The 17625-nt window shown below is 35.9% G+C and overlaps 1 protein-coding gene across 2 annotated transcripts in view; it reads right to left on the reverse strand.

The window, feature by feature from the left end:
• Positions 1–17182, reverse strand: part of LOC132110732 (sorbin and SH3 domain-containing protein 1-like) — a 50085-nt gene extending 32903 nt beyond the window's left edge. The window contains exons 1-4 of one of the 2 annotated variants that reach the window (XM_059517579.1): positions 17076–17182; positions 3276–3318; positions 2585–2671; positions 2354–2470 (exon numbers count right to left, since the gene is read on the reverse strand). In XM_059517579.1, coding sequence (XP_059373562.1) covers positions 2354–2470; positions 2585–2615 — 148 coding nt within the window. In that variant the 5' untranslated portion in view covers positions 2616–2671; positions 3276–3318; positions 17076–17182. The remainder of the gene's footprint in view (positions 1–2353; positions 2471–2584; positions 2672–3275; positions 3319–17075) is intronic. The other variant, XM_059517580.1, reaches the window with a different exon arrangement.
• Between the last annotated feature and the right edge of the window lie 443 nt (positions 17183–17625).

Here is a 17625-nt window from a genome sequence, read left to right on the forward strand (position 1 = left end):
AATGACCTGCTCTTATCATCTGATCGTGGTTGTATTTCTCTATTAGTGTTACTGGATCTTAGTGCTGTGTTTGACACTATCGACCATGACATTCTTTTGAGTAGACTACAAAATTATGTTGGCATTAGTAGAATCGCATTGGCATTGTTCAAATCTTACTTATCGGACCGTCATCAGTTTACAACAGCGAATGAAGAGGTATCATATCAATCACAAGTACAGTATGGAATACCACAAGGCTCAGCAGTAGGACCAATGCTTTTCATGCTTTACATGTTTCCCTTGGGAAACATCATCAGAAAACATGGTGTTAGCTTTCACTGTTATGATGATGATACACAGCTCTAAATTTCTTCGTGGCCTGATGAAACATACCATTTTGCAGAATGCACAGTTGATGTATAAAAAAATGGATGGCTAGTAATTTCCTACTGGTAAATTCTGGAAAACTTCCAAATGTAATAATCCATAACACTGTGTAAAACCTAACAGCTGCTCTGTCAGTTCTTCATCATCAGTTAGAAACCTAGGTGTGTTGTTTGACACCAGTCTTTCCTTTGAGAACCATGTTTCTAGCATTTGTAAAACCGCATTTTTCCATCTTAAAAATCTATCTAATTTATGATCTATGTTCTCAGTGTCAAATGCAGTAAAGTTAATTAATGTGTTCATGACCTCAATGTTAGATTATAGTAATGATTTATTGGGTGGTTGCTCTGCGCACTTAATAAACAAACTCTAGCTGGTCCAAAATGCAGCTGCTTGAGTTCTTACTAGAACCAGGAAGTATGACCATATTTAGCCCAGTTATGTTAACACTGCTCCCTATTGAATATCGTATTCATTTTAAAATCATGCTAATCATCTTAAAAAGACCTGAAAGGTTTAGTTCCTCAATACTTGAGCGAGCTCATATCACATTATAGTCCTTCATGTCTGCTGTGATCTCTTGATGTGAAACTCTTGCCATTTGATAATACCTAGAATATCAAAATGAATATCTCAGATATCTCAGACCTCAGATGATGCAGAAACAACCTGAAACAACATACAGAACTACCAAATTTTGCTGGTAGTTTGATTGCATCATTTAATAATTGCTGTTAATAGTGTTCATTGTCTGTTTGACTACGTCTTTAATTTTTCTGAAAATTTCTGCCATATGCACATAAACTGACAGTCACCACTGGTAAGCTACTACTAAATATAGTAGAAACTTCATTTTCTGTAAAGTTGCTTTGCAATGATTTGTATCATAAAAAGCGCTATACAAATAAACTTTAATTGAATGTCAAAATACTGACAGCAAATTATTTTCTATTAAACGCCCAAACTCTGGAACAATCTACCTAGTGTTGTTCAGGAGGCAAGCACACTCTGTCAGGTTAAATCTAGATTACAGACCCATCTCTTTAACCTGGCATACACGTAACACACTCTCACATTTCTATAATTCTAATTCGTTAAAATATAATTAGGCTGCATTAAATAGGTCAACCGGAACCGGGAACACTTCCCATAACACCCAATACTCGTTAAATTTGTAAGAAGAATGGCCTCTACTCTAATTTTAGTTTGTTTCATTCTTATTCCAAGGTCACCATAGCCACTCAGATCCAGTCCACTTCCAGACATGATGGTCCCCACCGAGGTCCAGTCCATATCCAGACCAGATGGTGGATCAGCACCTAGACGACCTCAACAGCCTTGAATGTCAGCAGAGACCACGTCAACTAGATGAGCCCCAGAGACAGATCCCCTGCAAATACCTCGCCAACTAGACGGCCATTGGGACAAGACCGTGGGAACCAGACAAGTCCTCTGCAGAATTTGACCTGTGTTGCAGCCTAGAATTAAACCACACCATGCTGGTTTTGTCTAGCCAGAGGAGAACTGCCCCCCAAATGAGCCTGGTTTCTCCCAAGGTTTTTTCTCCATTTCTGTTGCCGATGGAGTTTTTGTTCTTTGCCACTTGCACCTTTGGCTTGCTTAGTTCAGGGATGCAAACTCATCATGGGTAAAAAAAAGGTGACAAAACATACAAATCTGTACAAATCAAATTTACTGTGTAATTCAGCAAGTAACCACATCAAATCCATTGACTGTCAAAATAACATAACATGGACCTTTCCATTAATAGGAAAATTGGAAACTCAGGAAAGCACAGTTCCTGTAAACAAAGATCTTTCCAGTTAATGTGAGGACAGAAAAAAATAAAAGCACATTTAGTGAACATTATCTGCATACATAAGTAACATTATGACAGCACACAAGAATTAGTCTGGCGCTGTTCTGCTTTGTGCAATATTTACAGAGCACTCTCCTATTGACAAATCCTGCATTTCCAACTTACTTTTGGCAGTGTTCTTGGTTAGCTCTTGGCTTGTGCTGTCCTCATCATCGATGTGCACTAGTGTGGCCCTCAAAGTAACAGCACCCATGCCCTTGCAAACACGGGTAGGGTCCAGCTCTGCAAAAACATAGAGCAAAGAAGTTATTTCAAAGAACTAAATAAAGTTTTATATTACTCATTTGATATTACTCACAATGTTAGTCCCCCAAATACTAAAAATGCTGCTCTTACCAGTGGGCATGAGATCAGGGGAACTCTTCATGATCCTCAAAGGGCTTACTCGCACAGCAGATACAGTGCGCCGACAGGGTGGACATGCTACGAGACACATACATCCATAAATGAGATGTGGACAACAAAAAAAGAAACTAAGTAGAGCTACTATAATTGCATTTATCATTGTTTTTAACCTCCTCTGTGACATTTTGTGACCCATTTGTTGAGAACCACTGAGCTAGGTTTACGGAGTTATTGTTATGGCTTTTTAAGTTCAAGGAAGATTGTAATCACAGTGTTCTCTGATGGCTGGCGCAAATATCAGAAAGATTGATGAACGGAAGGAAATAGGGGCCCTGGCAGTGAGAATACTGATTCAACAATGACTCAAGCCAGAGAGGAAGACAGAGAGAGTCTGTTTGTGATTGCTTACTCATGAGCCTCCTGTATCAAGACATTAGACAGCTATAATTCCTTGCTACTGTCTTTTATGCATTACTTAATAAGGTGTAACAGCTTCAATTGTGTAAAAAAGACTTAAACAATATCATACATTATCATATATTTCTGTTGTTTTATATATCTGTGTTGCAATTGTTTTGTTTTGCATGTTTCATTCATGCCCATATAATTGTAACTAAAGGCCAGCCACACTGGTGTAACCTCAAGAAACTTGATGGAGGTACTGAAAATGTGGCATGCTTACCAGGGGCTGCATCAAATTTCCCTGTGCCCTCTGCTGGAGAGCCCTGCAAATGAAAATGGGTGAAAGGAGAGATGAAAGGAGATGCGGAGACAGGGAACAGTGTTGGTCAGCAAGTCATCAGGAAAGAGAACAAAGAATATTAGGTGGTTGGCAATAAAGATTTCGGCAACTCAACAACAACACCTCAAATATATGTTCCTTAGCATGCTTTTACAATCGCAAAAAAGCTGGTGCAAAAAGTAGGGGTGGGTGGTTAACCAAAATCTTATTTCACAATTTGAAACGTGTTATCACAATATACCGACCTAATGCGCAGCCCTAGAAAAAGTATGAAAATTAAAAAAATATAAAAAAAAATATATAAAAAAATAAACTGGCCTATTTGTTGAAATTGCTTGCTTGACTTGCTTGGTATATTTAGGCCTGATTTCAATGGCTTTAAATATACAGTGGGTATTTTTCTTTTTTTTTCGGATCTGTTGGATGTTATAAATTGCAAGTAATAAAGCTGGATAAAACAAACTATGTCCGTCTTCATTTCAGCCTACAAAGCAACAAAATTTAATTACTTTAAAGGGGGTGATTCTTTTCTATACCACTGTAAATATTTAAAATCTGAAAACAATCTGATTGGCTCGATTGTGAAATTACGACCGGAATAACGTTACAAACAATCCTTCTAATATGATAAACGTGAGGGAGCTGAGGCATGACGAGAGTGACAATCCCTCTAAACTGATGTGTCATGGCTGTGGTTCACACTGAAACAAGATACAAAGTGACCTGTTACAGAACATTGGCTGAGTAAGGAAATCTGGGTCAATGAAAATGTATATGTTTCAGTTGCTCACAAAGGATATCCCTCTAGAACAGATGTTTCTGCCCTGTAATAAATGAGTAAGTTGCTTTGGTTAAAAGTGTCTGCCTAAACAAATAAGGATTAGTATTTTAGATACTAATTACTATTTGCCAAACGAGAGCTTTCTTTAGACATAGAAAATATTACAGAGGTCCTGGATAATTGCATATATTCCTGTAACATTTCTAATGGATCAAAATGTAAACATTAGCCATCTGTCTCTATGCGACGTGTTCTGTCTCCCTGACTTAGCTTACAGTTACTGTCTATAGTACCTGTCTATATATCAAAACCAGTAAATTAGCCAAATAATTTAACTTCGATAATTTAATAGAGCCCACATCTTAATGAAAATCATATATCATATATATATATATATATATATATATATAAAATCTTTCAGATGTTTACAGAAAAGGCTGTTAGCACTGGATTTACCCACTTGAAAATGGATATCATCCTAAATTTGGAGTTGTTGAACAGTTACGTAACAGCCATTTTGTAATACAATAATACACAAATATACTGTTTATATAGCAAACTGAATTAGATAAGAGGGAATCATTTTCCACTATAAACTTAAAACAGATCCAACTATAACAGCTGCATGCATCAACCCATCAATAAAGAGTCACATGGTCTGAGTATCCTTAATACTCTGAATTGCTCCACATGCTGCCTTTGTAGAAGATATGCTATTAATCCTAAATTTTAGTTTCTAAATCCAAAGCCATAATAGTCAATTATCATATGAAAAAGATTTATTTCTGCACATTAATCTTGTTAATATCATACCGACTCACCTTACCTGTAAGGACCTTCACCTTCAGAGAACTTCAGCTGAGCTTAACATGGTTTAAAGACCTAACAAGCACCCAAACATAGAGGGAGCCCTTTTAAATCTCCTTTTTTGTGGCCCGTCTTAAAAATCCCAACTATCATTTTCTGTTCTCTTCAAAAAACTGAACCTTACCAATGCTTTGCCACTTTCAACTACCAAGATGGACCTGTCAGCAACTGCCACCTGGAAATGTGGCACCTACTTAGTATGTCTTGAACGAATTACAGCATCCTGCTATCCATCCACCTCTCCATCCCTGTCTGGCATGCCAAGCACCTCATGAGGCTATGTAAGTAAGACTAAATGTTTTTTTAAATCTGGATGTTTGTCATATTAATAAGATAAAGTATGGGCTGTTGACTGTTTGATTTAAGGAATATCAGAATTGGGAAAGGGCCAAGTTGGACTAGACACTACTTTCTCACAGTAAACAGTGATCTGAGTCGGTCATATCAAGGTCAAAGGCATGAACACTGACAGTTCAAGTCACTCTTGTGTATTAACAACACTTTTGATGATTACAGTCTTTGTCCAGTGCGCTAAAAATAAAATATTTTCTCATGTCAAACAAGGGTCCAAGTCTTTGGGCCATATCATACACCCAGCACAATGCTATGCAAGGCGCAGCGCAAGTGTGTTTGCTAGTTGAGCCACGTCGTTTAATTAGCAAATGCATTTGCGCCCATTTGTGCGCCCATGGACATGCTGGTCTAAAAAAAGAGGTGTGTTTAGGCACATTGCTATTTTAAGGAGTTGAAAATAAACTGAAACTTGGTCTGAAGTCTAAAGTTAATGGCACATTATTTTTTTGTTTTTTAAAGAGTGCAATGGTAGAAAATGCGCCTCTGAGCGGGTCCACAGTTCGCGTTGACTTTGCTTATTACACACAGGGATGTGCATCACACAAACATGCCAAATATTAAAAACAAAAGGATTACAGTGTTAAATAATATTATTGTGTAGGCTGCATAAATATAAAAATGTAATGATGGATAGTCACTGCATGTATTAGAATTAGGCATGGGTTCCTCAAATCTTGCCCTGGAGGGCCAATGCGCTGCAGAGTTTATTTCCAACCCTGATCAAACTCAACTACCTGTGATTTTCTAATGATCCTGAAGACACTGATTAGTATGCTCAGGTGTGTTTGATTAGGCTACCTATATGCAATTCAGCCTATTACTACTTATAATGATGAATGAAATTGGCAAATTAATTGAACAATTGGGCCAATACACACACATATATACTAACTGATTCATCGCGCAGAGCTTTGGTGGATCCCTGCTTGTCCCGATGATCTGCTCGCACACTTTAACTTGACGCGCGAGCAGATCGGTTTCTTCGCTTGAGAAGCAAAAAAATTCCGCTATTTAATAGTGATCTGTCCTGGCGCGAGGGCATCTCGCTCTTAATGGGAATGGGAGATGACACTCTGATTGGTGTATTGAACGTTACGCCCATTACTCATTAAGAGAATAGGGACAACCCATTCCAAAAATGCGCCCCGGTGCACGGACCGTTTTTCCGTCGTTAAAATAGCAAAAGTGGATTTGCATACGCCCTGAGTGCACCTGCACCGTGCGCTTTACACTTTACTAGCAACCACAGATAAAATAATCATAAAATAAAATACCTCATCCTGCTAACACACATCTATGAGCTTTTCTTCTAAATTTCAATAATGACATAGCATACTAGCTCTACTCACCCCATTTTTCCATTCAGAATATTATCAATAATACACTGTAAACAGGTGTTAGCTATTTTAAGTTTGTTTCTGTTTTATGTTGATGTTAAATGATATATTATTAAATATACTCTTATTTATATACAATATACAATGAATATACAATATTTTACATATATACAGTATATACAAACACATATTGTTTAACATTGCTTGCAAACATTTAAAAAATCTAAATGCACATTTTTGTTAGCTGACTTCCCTCCCTTCCACTGGCTCATTTCTATGAGCAATGCCTCTGTCTTGTTGTGAACATCTAAAATGTCCTGCATATCAGTAATGCTGCTGAATGCATTTTAGGAACTTGGGAAACTCTGTGAAATACAGCCAGATATTATGGATTTTGATGGCAGAACTATTGACGTAATAAAATCTGTGAGAACTCTCCAACCAAAAGTTAATAAGTCACAGCATTAGATCCAAAGCACAGTTGAAGGTCATCATGTACTGGACATCCCTCACGGTTTTCCATTACATTATGCCAGGCTTATTACAATAATAAAGGGGATGACACAAGGAAAAGTACCATAATAGTCCACCCAAGAATCTCTGAGGATCGCCTCATTCTATTTCCATGACAGCTTTTAAAGAGTCCAGCTTTATTACACAAAGGAGATCTACAAGGGGCCTTCTGTAACTGAAGCGAGGGGGCTGTGGGGGGGGGGAGGGGGTTGGCTCTTACATAACACAGTTTGACGTCTGCTTTTGCTTTGTCAACAAATGGGAGAGGGGGGCAGAGAGAGAGTAAAAGTCACCAGGATCACAGCAAACAGCTCCAAACATGGCTCGAGAGTAGCACTGTAGAAGAACAACCATGGGTTTTTAATTGAGAATAGCCTGTCCGTAACCATAAACATCTTCAGCAGACACACTGGACGGAGGCCTAGACTGATATACTCTCAACACATTTTAACAACGCCATCATAAAAGGAAAAGTATTCAACTGTGGTATTTGCCTCAGCCACCGTTCATCTACACACATCTTTTTACAGAGCATGACATCAATCTCAGAGAAACCTCCCATTCTGAAATAACAGGAAAGATGGTGAACAACTCAAAAGGGAACTAATAACTCCAACAGAACAAATACAGGTGTAGATAATAATAATGTTGAATAGCCAAATATTTGTGCACTTATTTTGTTTTACTCACAATTCTGAACTCAAAAGCTGAACCATCAAGCATAGCATTTCAAATAGGCCTGCATACAGAAAGGTATTGTGGTTTACTCTCATTTGTCCTTTACCCAGCATGCATGGAGATATGAATAATTATAGTTGCCTTGCTTGACCGTTTGCCAGTTTTAATTACATCGATTCTGCTCCTATAATCAGTAACTTGGTCTCTTGCAACATTGAGAGTTTATTCCTCTATTAAGATGATTATACATATATACACTCACCGGCCACTTTATTAGGTACACCTGTTCAATTGCTTGGTAACACAAATTTCTAATCAGCCAATCACATGGCAGCAACTTAATGCATTTAGGCTATTAGGCATCTAGATGTGGTAAAGACGACTTGCTGAGCATCAGAATGGGAAAGAAAGGGGGTTTAACTGACTTTGAACGTGGGATGGTTGTTGGTGCCAGACGGGCTGGTTTGAGTATTTTAAAAACTGCTGATCTACTGGGATTTTCACACACAAGCATCTCTAGGGTTTACAGAGAATGGTCCGAAAAAGAGAAAATATCCAGTGAACGGCAGTTGTGTGGACGAAAATGTCTTGTTGATGTCAGAGGTGAGAGGAGAATGGGCATACTGGTTAGAGATGATAGAAGACAACAGTAACTCAAATAAACACTCGTTACAACCAAGGTATGCAGAATACCATCTCTGAACGTACAACATGTCGAACCCTGAAGAAGATGGGCTACAGCAGCAGAAGAACACACCATATCACAAAGCTCAAATAATCTCAGACTGGTTTCTTCAACATGACAATGAGTTCACTTTACTAGGGCTGCAACTAACGATTATTTTGATAATCGATTAGTCGGCCTATTATTTTGTTCAATTACCGTATTTTTCGGACTATAAGTCACACCTGAATATAAGTCGCATCAGTCCAAAAATACGTCATGATGAGGAAAAAACATATATAAGTCGCACTGGACTATTAGTCGCATTTATTTAGAACCAAGCACCAAGAGAAAACATTACCATCTACAGCCGCGAGAGGGCGCTCTATGTCTTCACTGTAGACTACAGGAACACTGAGCAGAACTGAGCGCCCTCTCGCGGCTGTAGACGGTAATGTTTAATATTGGTTCATTTCTCTTGGTTCATATCTCTCGGTTCATGTCAAATTAATTTTGATAAATAAGTCGCACCTGACTATAAGTCGCAGGAACAGCCAAACTATGAAAAAAAGTCTTATAGTCCGGAAAATACGGCAATCTTCAATTTTCTTTATTTTAATTTGATTGACAAGAACACACTATTCCACATTCTGCCCAATGTCCTTCAAACAAATGTGCCAACTGAATGCTATGAAAACATACAGTGCTTAACAATTTATTAGACCACCTGTCATAATGGAGAAAGCACATATTTAAAAAATTTTAACCTAAAAATGTTAGTCATTTATTGGCAAAATAACAAACCGAAACAACTAAATGGTATTTATTCACATAATTAAAAAAAATGTCCTCCTTTTCCTTTGATAACAGCTCACATGCTTGCTGGCACTTTTGTACTTTTTGACTAATTGTGTATCTGAATTAAAAATATAAAGCACTTTTTTCTTCCTTTCTTTCATAGATAACAGCAATAATTATAGTATAGCAATAGAAATATCCTACTACTGTAACTAAAGACCTTAAGCATATTGGAGGACTAACCAATACAGAAAGCTAAAAAATTATTTTAGTAATTACCAATACTGATAGTAATGAGCAGCAGTGGCAGAAATCTTACATAAATTTGTTAATCACTGTAGGCTATATAGTGAATATAGTTTAAGTATCTAGTTAAAAAAAATGTATTAATAAAGTTAATTAAGATGAATAAAATCACATTAATGATCTGCAGGAGCATGCATCGCGTGCACTTTAATCACAGTCAGTCTCCTCTTACTGTCAATTTCTTTATCCTGTAAAGGCTGTCCCTTCCGTTTCTAGTACTCTTATAAATGACTTGACTTAAAAAAAAAATTTGAGGGCCATTTAAGCACACCATTTTTTTATATATATATCTTGATTTTAAATTAAGCAACACACGTGGCAGAACCTTCAAAAAAGCTACCAGGTAGGCAGATCTCTTCATATTGTTCCAGTTAAAAGTTACAAAATCTCTTGTAAGAACATGTACACGACAAATTGATTATCATTACTGAAACTGGTAGTTTCCCACATTTAGAAAAATATTAGATTAAACATTTTCTATGAAAATATACTTCATTAATGTCTGATTATATAGATAGATTATATAAAAATTGGCTAAATCATCATGGCTTCTCTGTTGTTAGCAAAACACGCTAAGTCACCTCTTCCTCCGCAACACCATTCTCACTTACTGCAACAATTTAAGGCCAGTTGCGGTAGAGAGAACGTATTTTTCGATAATGATAATTTAATCCCACAGACTATTTTTTAAATGTATATAATGAGTTATTAAATAAAATATTATTTAATAATAATAAAAAAAGGCTAAGGTGACCAATTTCAGAGAAAATGTTTATATCAACCCAACATTTTATGTCCTCACTAGTTAAAAATGTTTGTAAAAATGTTTATATTTAAAGGGTTAGTTCACCCAAAAATTAAAATTCTGTCATCAATGATTCACCTTCATGTTATTCCAAACCCATAAGACCTCCGTTCATCTTCAGAAACAAAAATTAAGGAGCCTGGTCTCATGAAAATGCATATAAATAGTACACCAAATAAAAATGAAATCTTGTGGTATTGATACGCAAAAATGGACTTTGGTATGCATATGCTACGCACCTGTTTGGCGTGCATATAACACACAGTTTTCGCATGCATATGATACTCAGTTTTTATGTACATATGATGCGCATCTACCCCACAACCCTAATCCTATCCAGCCTATACCAGCAAAAGTCAATTTTTGCAATTTTTATCAATACCACGAGTTTTCATTCTTATTTGCTGTACTTTTTATGTGCACTTTCATGAAATCTAGTTGAATTAAGATATTTTTGATAAAATCTGAAAGCTCTCTGACCCTCCAAAGACAGTAACACAACTGCAATGTTCCCAGGTTCAGAAATGTAGAGAGGGCATCGGTAAAACAGTTTATGTGATAATAACAACATAATTTATTAAACAATTCTTCTCCCTGAGTTACCGTTTTCCGCCATTTTGGAGAGTACCCTAAAACGTAATCAACGGTTGAACCACTAGTGTCACATGGACTATTTTACTGATGTCCTTGCTATGTTTCTGGACCTGGGAACATTGCACTTGTGTTGCTGTCTATGGAGGGTCAGAGAGCTGTCAGATTTCATAAAAAATATCGAAATTTGTGTTCTGCAGATAAATATAGGTCTTGCGGGTTTGGAACGACATTAAGGTGAGTAATTAATGACAGAATTTTAATTTTTGGGTGAATTATCCATTTAAATATGATGATGTGTACATGCTTCTGTGAGGGTTATAGGGATCAGGTTAAGACATAGAAAATATCATAAACCTGACATAAAACAGTGGTAGCCTATGAGTGTTCTCACTAATATAGTGAAACAAACCTGTGTATGTGAACACAGGTTTTGTTGCCACAGTGGTTAACCAGAAAAATTTTAAATGGCACGTCATGCTGAAAAGGCTGCCGACCCCTGCTCTAACCCATAATGTCTGTCTCCATCCTGGGAGTTGGTGGGTTGATATAAACGTTTTCACCCTAGCCTCTGCTTAAGCTTTTTTGCTTTTTTTTTTTTTTTATTAAATAATATTTAATTTAATAACTCATTATACTGTATACATTTAAAAATAGTCTGTGTGATTAAATTATCATTACCGAAAAAGAAGTTCTCTCTACCGCAACTGGCCTTAAATTGTTGCAGTAAGTGAGAATGGTGTTGCGGAGGATGGGGTGTATTAGCATGTTTTGCTAACGACAGAAGCCATGATGATTTTGCCAATTTTTTTACTCAATGTATATAATCAGACATTAATGAAGTATATTTTCATAGAAAATGTTTAATCTAATATTTTTCTAAATGTGGAAAACTACCAGTTTCAGTAATGATAATCAATTTGTCCTGAAAATGTTCTTACAAGAGACTTTGTAACTTTTAACTGGAACAATATGAAGAGATCTGCCTACCTGGTAGCTTTTTTGAAGGTTCTGCCACGTGTGTTGCTTAATTTAAAATCAAGATTTATTTAAAAAAAGATTCAAAACATTTCAAAAGTTTACTGACTCCAAACGTTGAACCGTAAGTTCTATATTCTTACATTTATTTTATAAAAAAGGATAACTGTTAAAATGACAGATGATTGTGTAATTTTTGGTTTAAGATATTTTAAAGAATGTTGGGTTACTAATACAGGTTTGGAACAACCTGAGTGTGAGTAAAGGCTTACAGAATTGTCATTTTTGTGTGATCTATACTTTTAAGATCACAAACACCTCAACGGAAAAATAATCATTTATGATGTAATAATTTAAAACATATTCTATGACTATAAAATCATAATAAAAATATTTATTATAATGCTAATAAAAGTAATCATAAACCAGTATAATACTAATAGTTTGTATTCTCTGTGATCAACAAATTTTGCTTAAACTTTGTAGCAAAGTTTACAAAAATTTACAACCATTAAAGATTCCGCTCACAATCACCTGGCTTTATTACTAATTAAATATTTCCATACCACTACTGAGCACTGATAACACACTATTAGCACGGCTACTGAGAGCTATCCTCAGCCAGTAAAATGACATCATGTCGATGTCATCTGAAATAGAGTGACATTTAAAATAACATCATTACATCATAGAATACACAAGCCCATTATGTCTGGAAGATTTTCTAGTGCACAGCTGTGTAAAGATGAGTCAAAGTCTCTGGGTCTGGCCCTCACAGGCCTCGGCATTTGCTGACCAGACAACAGGCAGCCAGAGAGGGAGGGGCACGACAGCGTTAACCAAAGCACATGCCAGAAAAAAAGCCTTTGTGTGCAGCATGGATGTTCTAGAAGGACAGATGGGGCAATGATAATGAGTTTCACACTTGGGATACAAAGCAGTGCATAACGGGGTGGCTTTTGATATCGAATGACTGACAAAGCTCGTAAGGCATGCAGGGACTTATTTAGTAGGCTATAAAAATAATGGACCAGACTGAGATCTGGAATACTGAATTTTGGCTATTGAACAGTTCAGGATGTGATACATTAGATTTAATGATATATAAGAGTATCCATGACTTAAGAAATAATAATAAAAAAAGAAAAGAAAATAATGTTCCAAGTTAAGTTGTTTTGCATGAAAAAAAAAATCAAGAAATACTAACAAAAGATTATAAGATTTTATTAGAAAGAAATAAGGTTTTCTTTTTAATTAGAATTTTCTTTTTTAACAGTTGTGTCACGTGGACATTTGGGATTTATACATCAAAACGAGTATTCAAGTTATTCTATATATATAATGTATATATTGTTTTTGAATAAATAAATGGATAGCACAAAAGAAAAAAAATGCCACATCACTGGGCTTTGAATTCATGTACATATACTAACCATATAACTATATTAGTTTCTCTGTGTTATACACCCAGTGTATAACAGTGTACAATGCAAAAACAAAGACAAAATCTGTAAAAATACGTCCCAAAGTGTTAATATAAAGGAATTTTCTCTATTGAATTTTCACAGGTGTTTTACCTATATTTTGATTCACTTTGAATTATGTTACGTTTTATGGTTGAAGGAAATGTCCATGCTCTTAATGTTAAAGGTATTGGTCATTTTCTGACAGGACATTACCTGTTTTTCTATGGATTGTTTCCGTATTTAGCCCTGAAAATCTCACCAGCCAACAATTCGTCAACATTATTCTAACCAACAGAGATTGTTGGCATCCCACTTGCAATGCAACTGTTTCAGACCTCTCAGTTATGTGACTGGTGCCTGATAATTTTATCAGGGGATGTAGACTATTCAACCACACCTAAAAACGGCTATATGTTAATCCAGACATTTCAAGTGCTTCCCTAATGATGGAGGACCCCAAATCTCAGTGTTGAGCAACAAAACCAGGCACAGCCTTAATAAAGCAAGCCAAGCCATACTCATTCACACACACACACACATACGAGGACTTCACACTCTCTTGAAAGTTGAATAGTTCAAGTGATCTGAAAAAGACAATATTAACACATTATTTGAAGGTCCATCATGTTGAGTGTCCCAGCTATGTGTTACATGGCAAATACATTAAATGCATAACGTTTAAGCCCTGACATATCATCATCATGTTCTGTCTAAATATGATCTGCACTCAAACTATGAACTCTCATTAGGCAAACATCATCTAAACACTGACTTCAAGCCAGCTGGTCCACAATCTGTAAAAGCAGCAAGAGGTGAAAAGAAAAATCTGTCAGCACAAAACAATCTGAAGCAGAGACGGTCTGTTCAACCTCTTGTTTGCATTAGCGTGCTGCTTTGTGCACACAGACCTTGAAATTTGTAGCGCTAACAAAACAAACAGACTCGTGCTCACTTCAAGTGCCACTCAAAGCCACGCTGCAGTCAATTGGTAGAAGGAAAGTATGGGGTTAGATGAAGGTTGCTAAGCAACATGGTGTAACATTGAAATGGTCTGGATTGGAGTGGATGTGATGTATGATCTGTCAAGTCCGCCTCAATCATTGTCTTGCTTTTGTACAACAGTTAAATAAATAAACAATAAGTTAACATTACATACATTTTAGACACAATAATGCCAGTTACTTTGTGTATTTAGTGCATACCGCGTCCATATCCAGTAACTATTTCTTTATCAATTGTTTTTGAAAGAATCAGACGAGTGAATGAATCAATGACTCACTCACTTTTTTCATTCCTGAATGATACGACTGAATGAATGAAGCAACTTGTAACTTGCAGAAATGTACAGCTTGTGGAAAGCCGCTTTTTTTTACCTTAAACAGCATAAACACATTTCATTACACCAAATACACAAAATTATGTTATTTTTCAGCAACATAATATGACCCCTTTTATTAATTTTACAAATCAGTGTAAAAACTTTTATACCATAATCAGTGCTTACAGAGCTGTAAAAAATACTTAAAATCATAATGGCCTCTCTTTATGTAATAAATTCATGATCCTATAAAATCACCAATCTTAAATGTAATATTTTATCAAATCTTTCACAGGAAAACTCATTTAGACAGTGTTTTACCAGCAATCTTTGTATTTAATTTTTTTTTTTTTTTTGGTGCCTGTTCATCACACTAGACAGTAATATGATCCTACAGAAAGCTTATAAAATATTAAGCAGCCAACACAAATTATTCATTATCTTTGTAAGGAGACGGCTACCAAAGACACTGGCAGAAACTTCTCACAGATGTTGTAGTTTCTCACCTACTTCAGATTTTAATGTTGTTCACTTCCTCTTGAAATACTACATATCTCCTGTTCCAGAAAATAATGATAACATCATGTAGGTCTGGCACAGTTGATGAGCTGAACATCTTCACAGGGTGAGAGTTTTAAGGTGTGAGATGTTCTTTCTTTTTTTTGCCATTGTACAATCCCCTTGTCAGCGTTCTTTGATTGCATTACAACTACATTATAATATTGAGGAACATAACAGAACTTATAGTTAGAACATTTTGCCTTGTGTTAATTGTTGTGGGAAAACCTGCTGATGAACAATGCAGTTTATTTAAGATTTATAAATACTAAGCGGTAAGCAATACAGAAGCCTATTTCACTTTAGTCTCTAATGCCACTAAACTATTTTTAAAGAAGGAAAAGTATGTTATTGAGTGATGTCAATAAGTTTATATACCTGGTTTTCAGATTGTTCTGGTTTACAACCAAATCTCTAAAAATAATTCCCATAAAGTAATTTAACCAGGTTAAATAATCTTATAAAAGAACAAGAATAACCTTTTTAAAATGTAAGAATTCTAAATTTAGGAATATTGAGAATATTTAAGTCTTCAATTTAAATAATTAGAATTTCTTACTTCTTCCCAGAGATTTAGAATTTTGGTTAATCTATTGCCTTTGGGGTGGACAGCTTATTATGGGAAGTTTACACTAGCAAAAGTGACAAACAACACAATTGAAACAAATGTCGTATAAAGAATAGAAATCATCCTCATTATACATTTACTATTATTTTATATATACAAACTGTAATTATGAAAAGTATATATTTATGAAAAACTGCTTGGTTTCTTGCTTGATTATACTGATCATTAATGGTCTAGAGATGATTGATTATATGAACTACCAGCCTGTGAGACTGAGGTTGACCTGGCAGACCATGATAAAGCAAGTTGGTAGACCACCGGAGCTGTTAGACTTTATACAAGTTCCACTAACCACCTTAAGATTGGAAAAAAAAAAGATAAAGCAGTAACTGTTTAGAAACTGAATACATTATTTTATATATTTAAATGTAGGTGGGCTAAAGCCTCAAAAAACTCAGGCTGAGAGTGAAAAGCTATTATCTGTGCTGCGTCACCAATCTACCAAAAAACTATCCCACTTCTGCATAGTTCATCTACCCTGCTAATGTATACATCTACCGCATACACCGCACTACATTACAACTAACATACAGGCATTTATACCACTAAAATCAGGATAATTTTTTTTATGTGTCCAATTCATTTATTTATTTGTTTTTTCAAGCCATATGCAATGAGATGGTTAAGCTAGTGAAGATCGCTTCACTGTCCTGCTCCCTCCGCATATTCAGTCAATCCTATTCCTTATTTGGATGTCAAGTGCAGCCGAAGTCAGATCTCCTTTCCTGCAGAATACGAACCATCTCTATCCCATCTCATTTATCGGACAATTCATAAATGCGTGTGCTGTCAATAAGCATAGTTTCGCCATTTACATCCGTCAATATAGCCATAAAATTATCATAAAATAATAATATCACTAACTTTAGTGCTGAAGTAACTGAAACATTATAAGCCACGCTGCCGCACTACTGCACTGCACATTTTGTCTGCAATGGGTGGCCGCTGCGGTTTATTATAATAAGCCTAGGCCAAATAATAGTGCCCAAACGAAGAAAACACGTGAACTTTCCGTTTCAGTTTGATGTGAAATATCACTGAGGTGTTCAAATACTGGGAATCTGGCTGAGAATGAAGCATGCGTTAAGTAATACTCACCTTTCTAAGGAAGCAGTCCAGGTTTCCGTATTGATAACACCGCTTGCTGCACGCTGCACAATTCAGTGACGGTCACCGCGCGCGCTCGCCCGAGCGTGGAGCCTCTCACGGTCTCATCACAATATCACTGGAGCGGGAGGAGAGGGGCGTTCCATAGAGGCACAGACGTTTAATCAAACTTATGTTTCAGCAAACAATAACAATAACAAAAATACATTTAAATAATAGGCTACATATTATATTTAGTTAATAAATTACTAGTTTATCACAATAAAAAAATTATGCTAGTTTAGCTTACATGTTGGAAATATATTTTTTTAGCGTTTTGGGGTAATAAGTCAGACTATTTTAATGTTAGGTTATTTAAAATATTTTAAGTCGTCTTACGCCTCCTTGGAAGTTTGCTGAGGCCCTCTAGTGGTCCCAGAGCACTAAAGTTTATAGACGAGGTTAAAAAATGAAAGTAAATATAGATTTTTTTTTTAAAGAACCAAAGGAAAATACGTTTAATATAATTCATTATAATACGCAAAGAAAAAAATCACAGGAT

This window comes from Carassius carassius, chromosome 30, assembly GCF_963082965.1.
Source record: "Carassius carassius chromosome 30, fCarCar2.1, whole genome shotgun sequence".
NCBI lineage: Eukaryota > Metazoa > Chordata > Actinopteri > Cypriniformes > Cyprinidae > Carassius > Carassius carassius.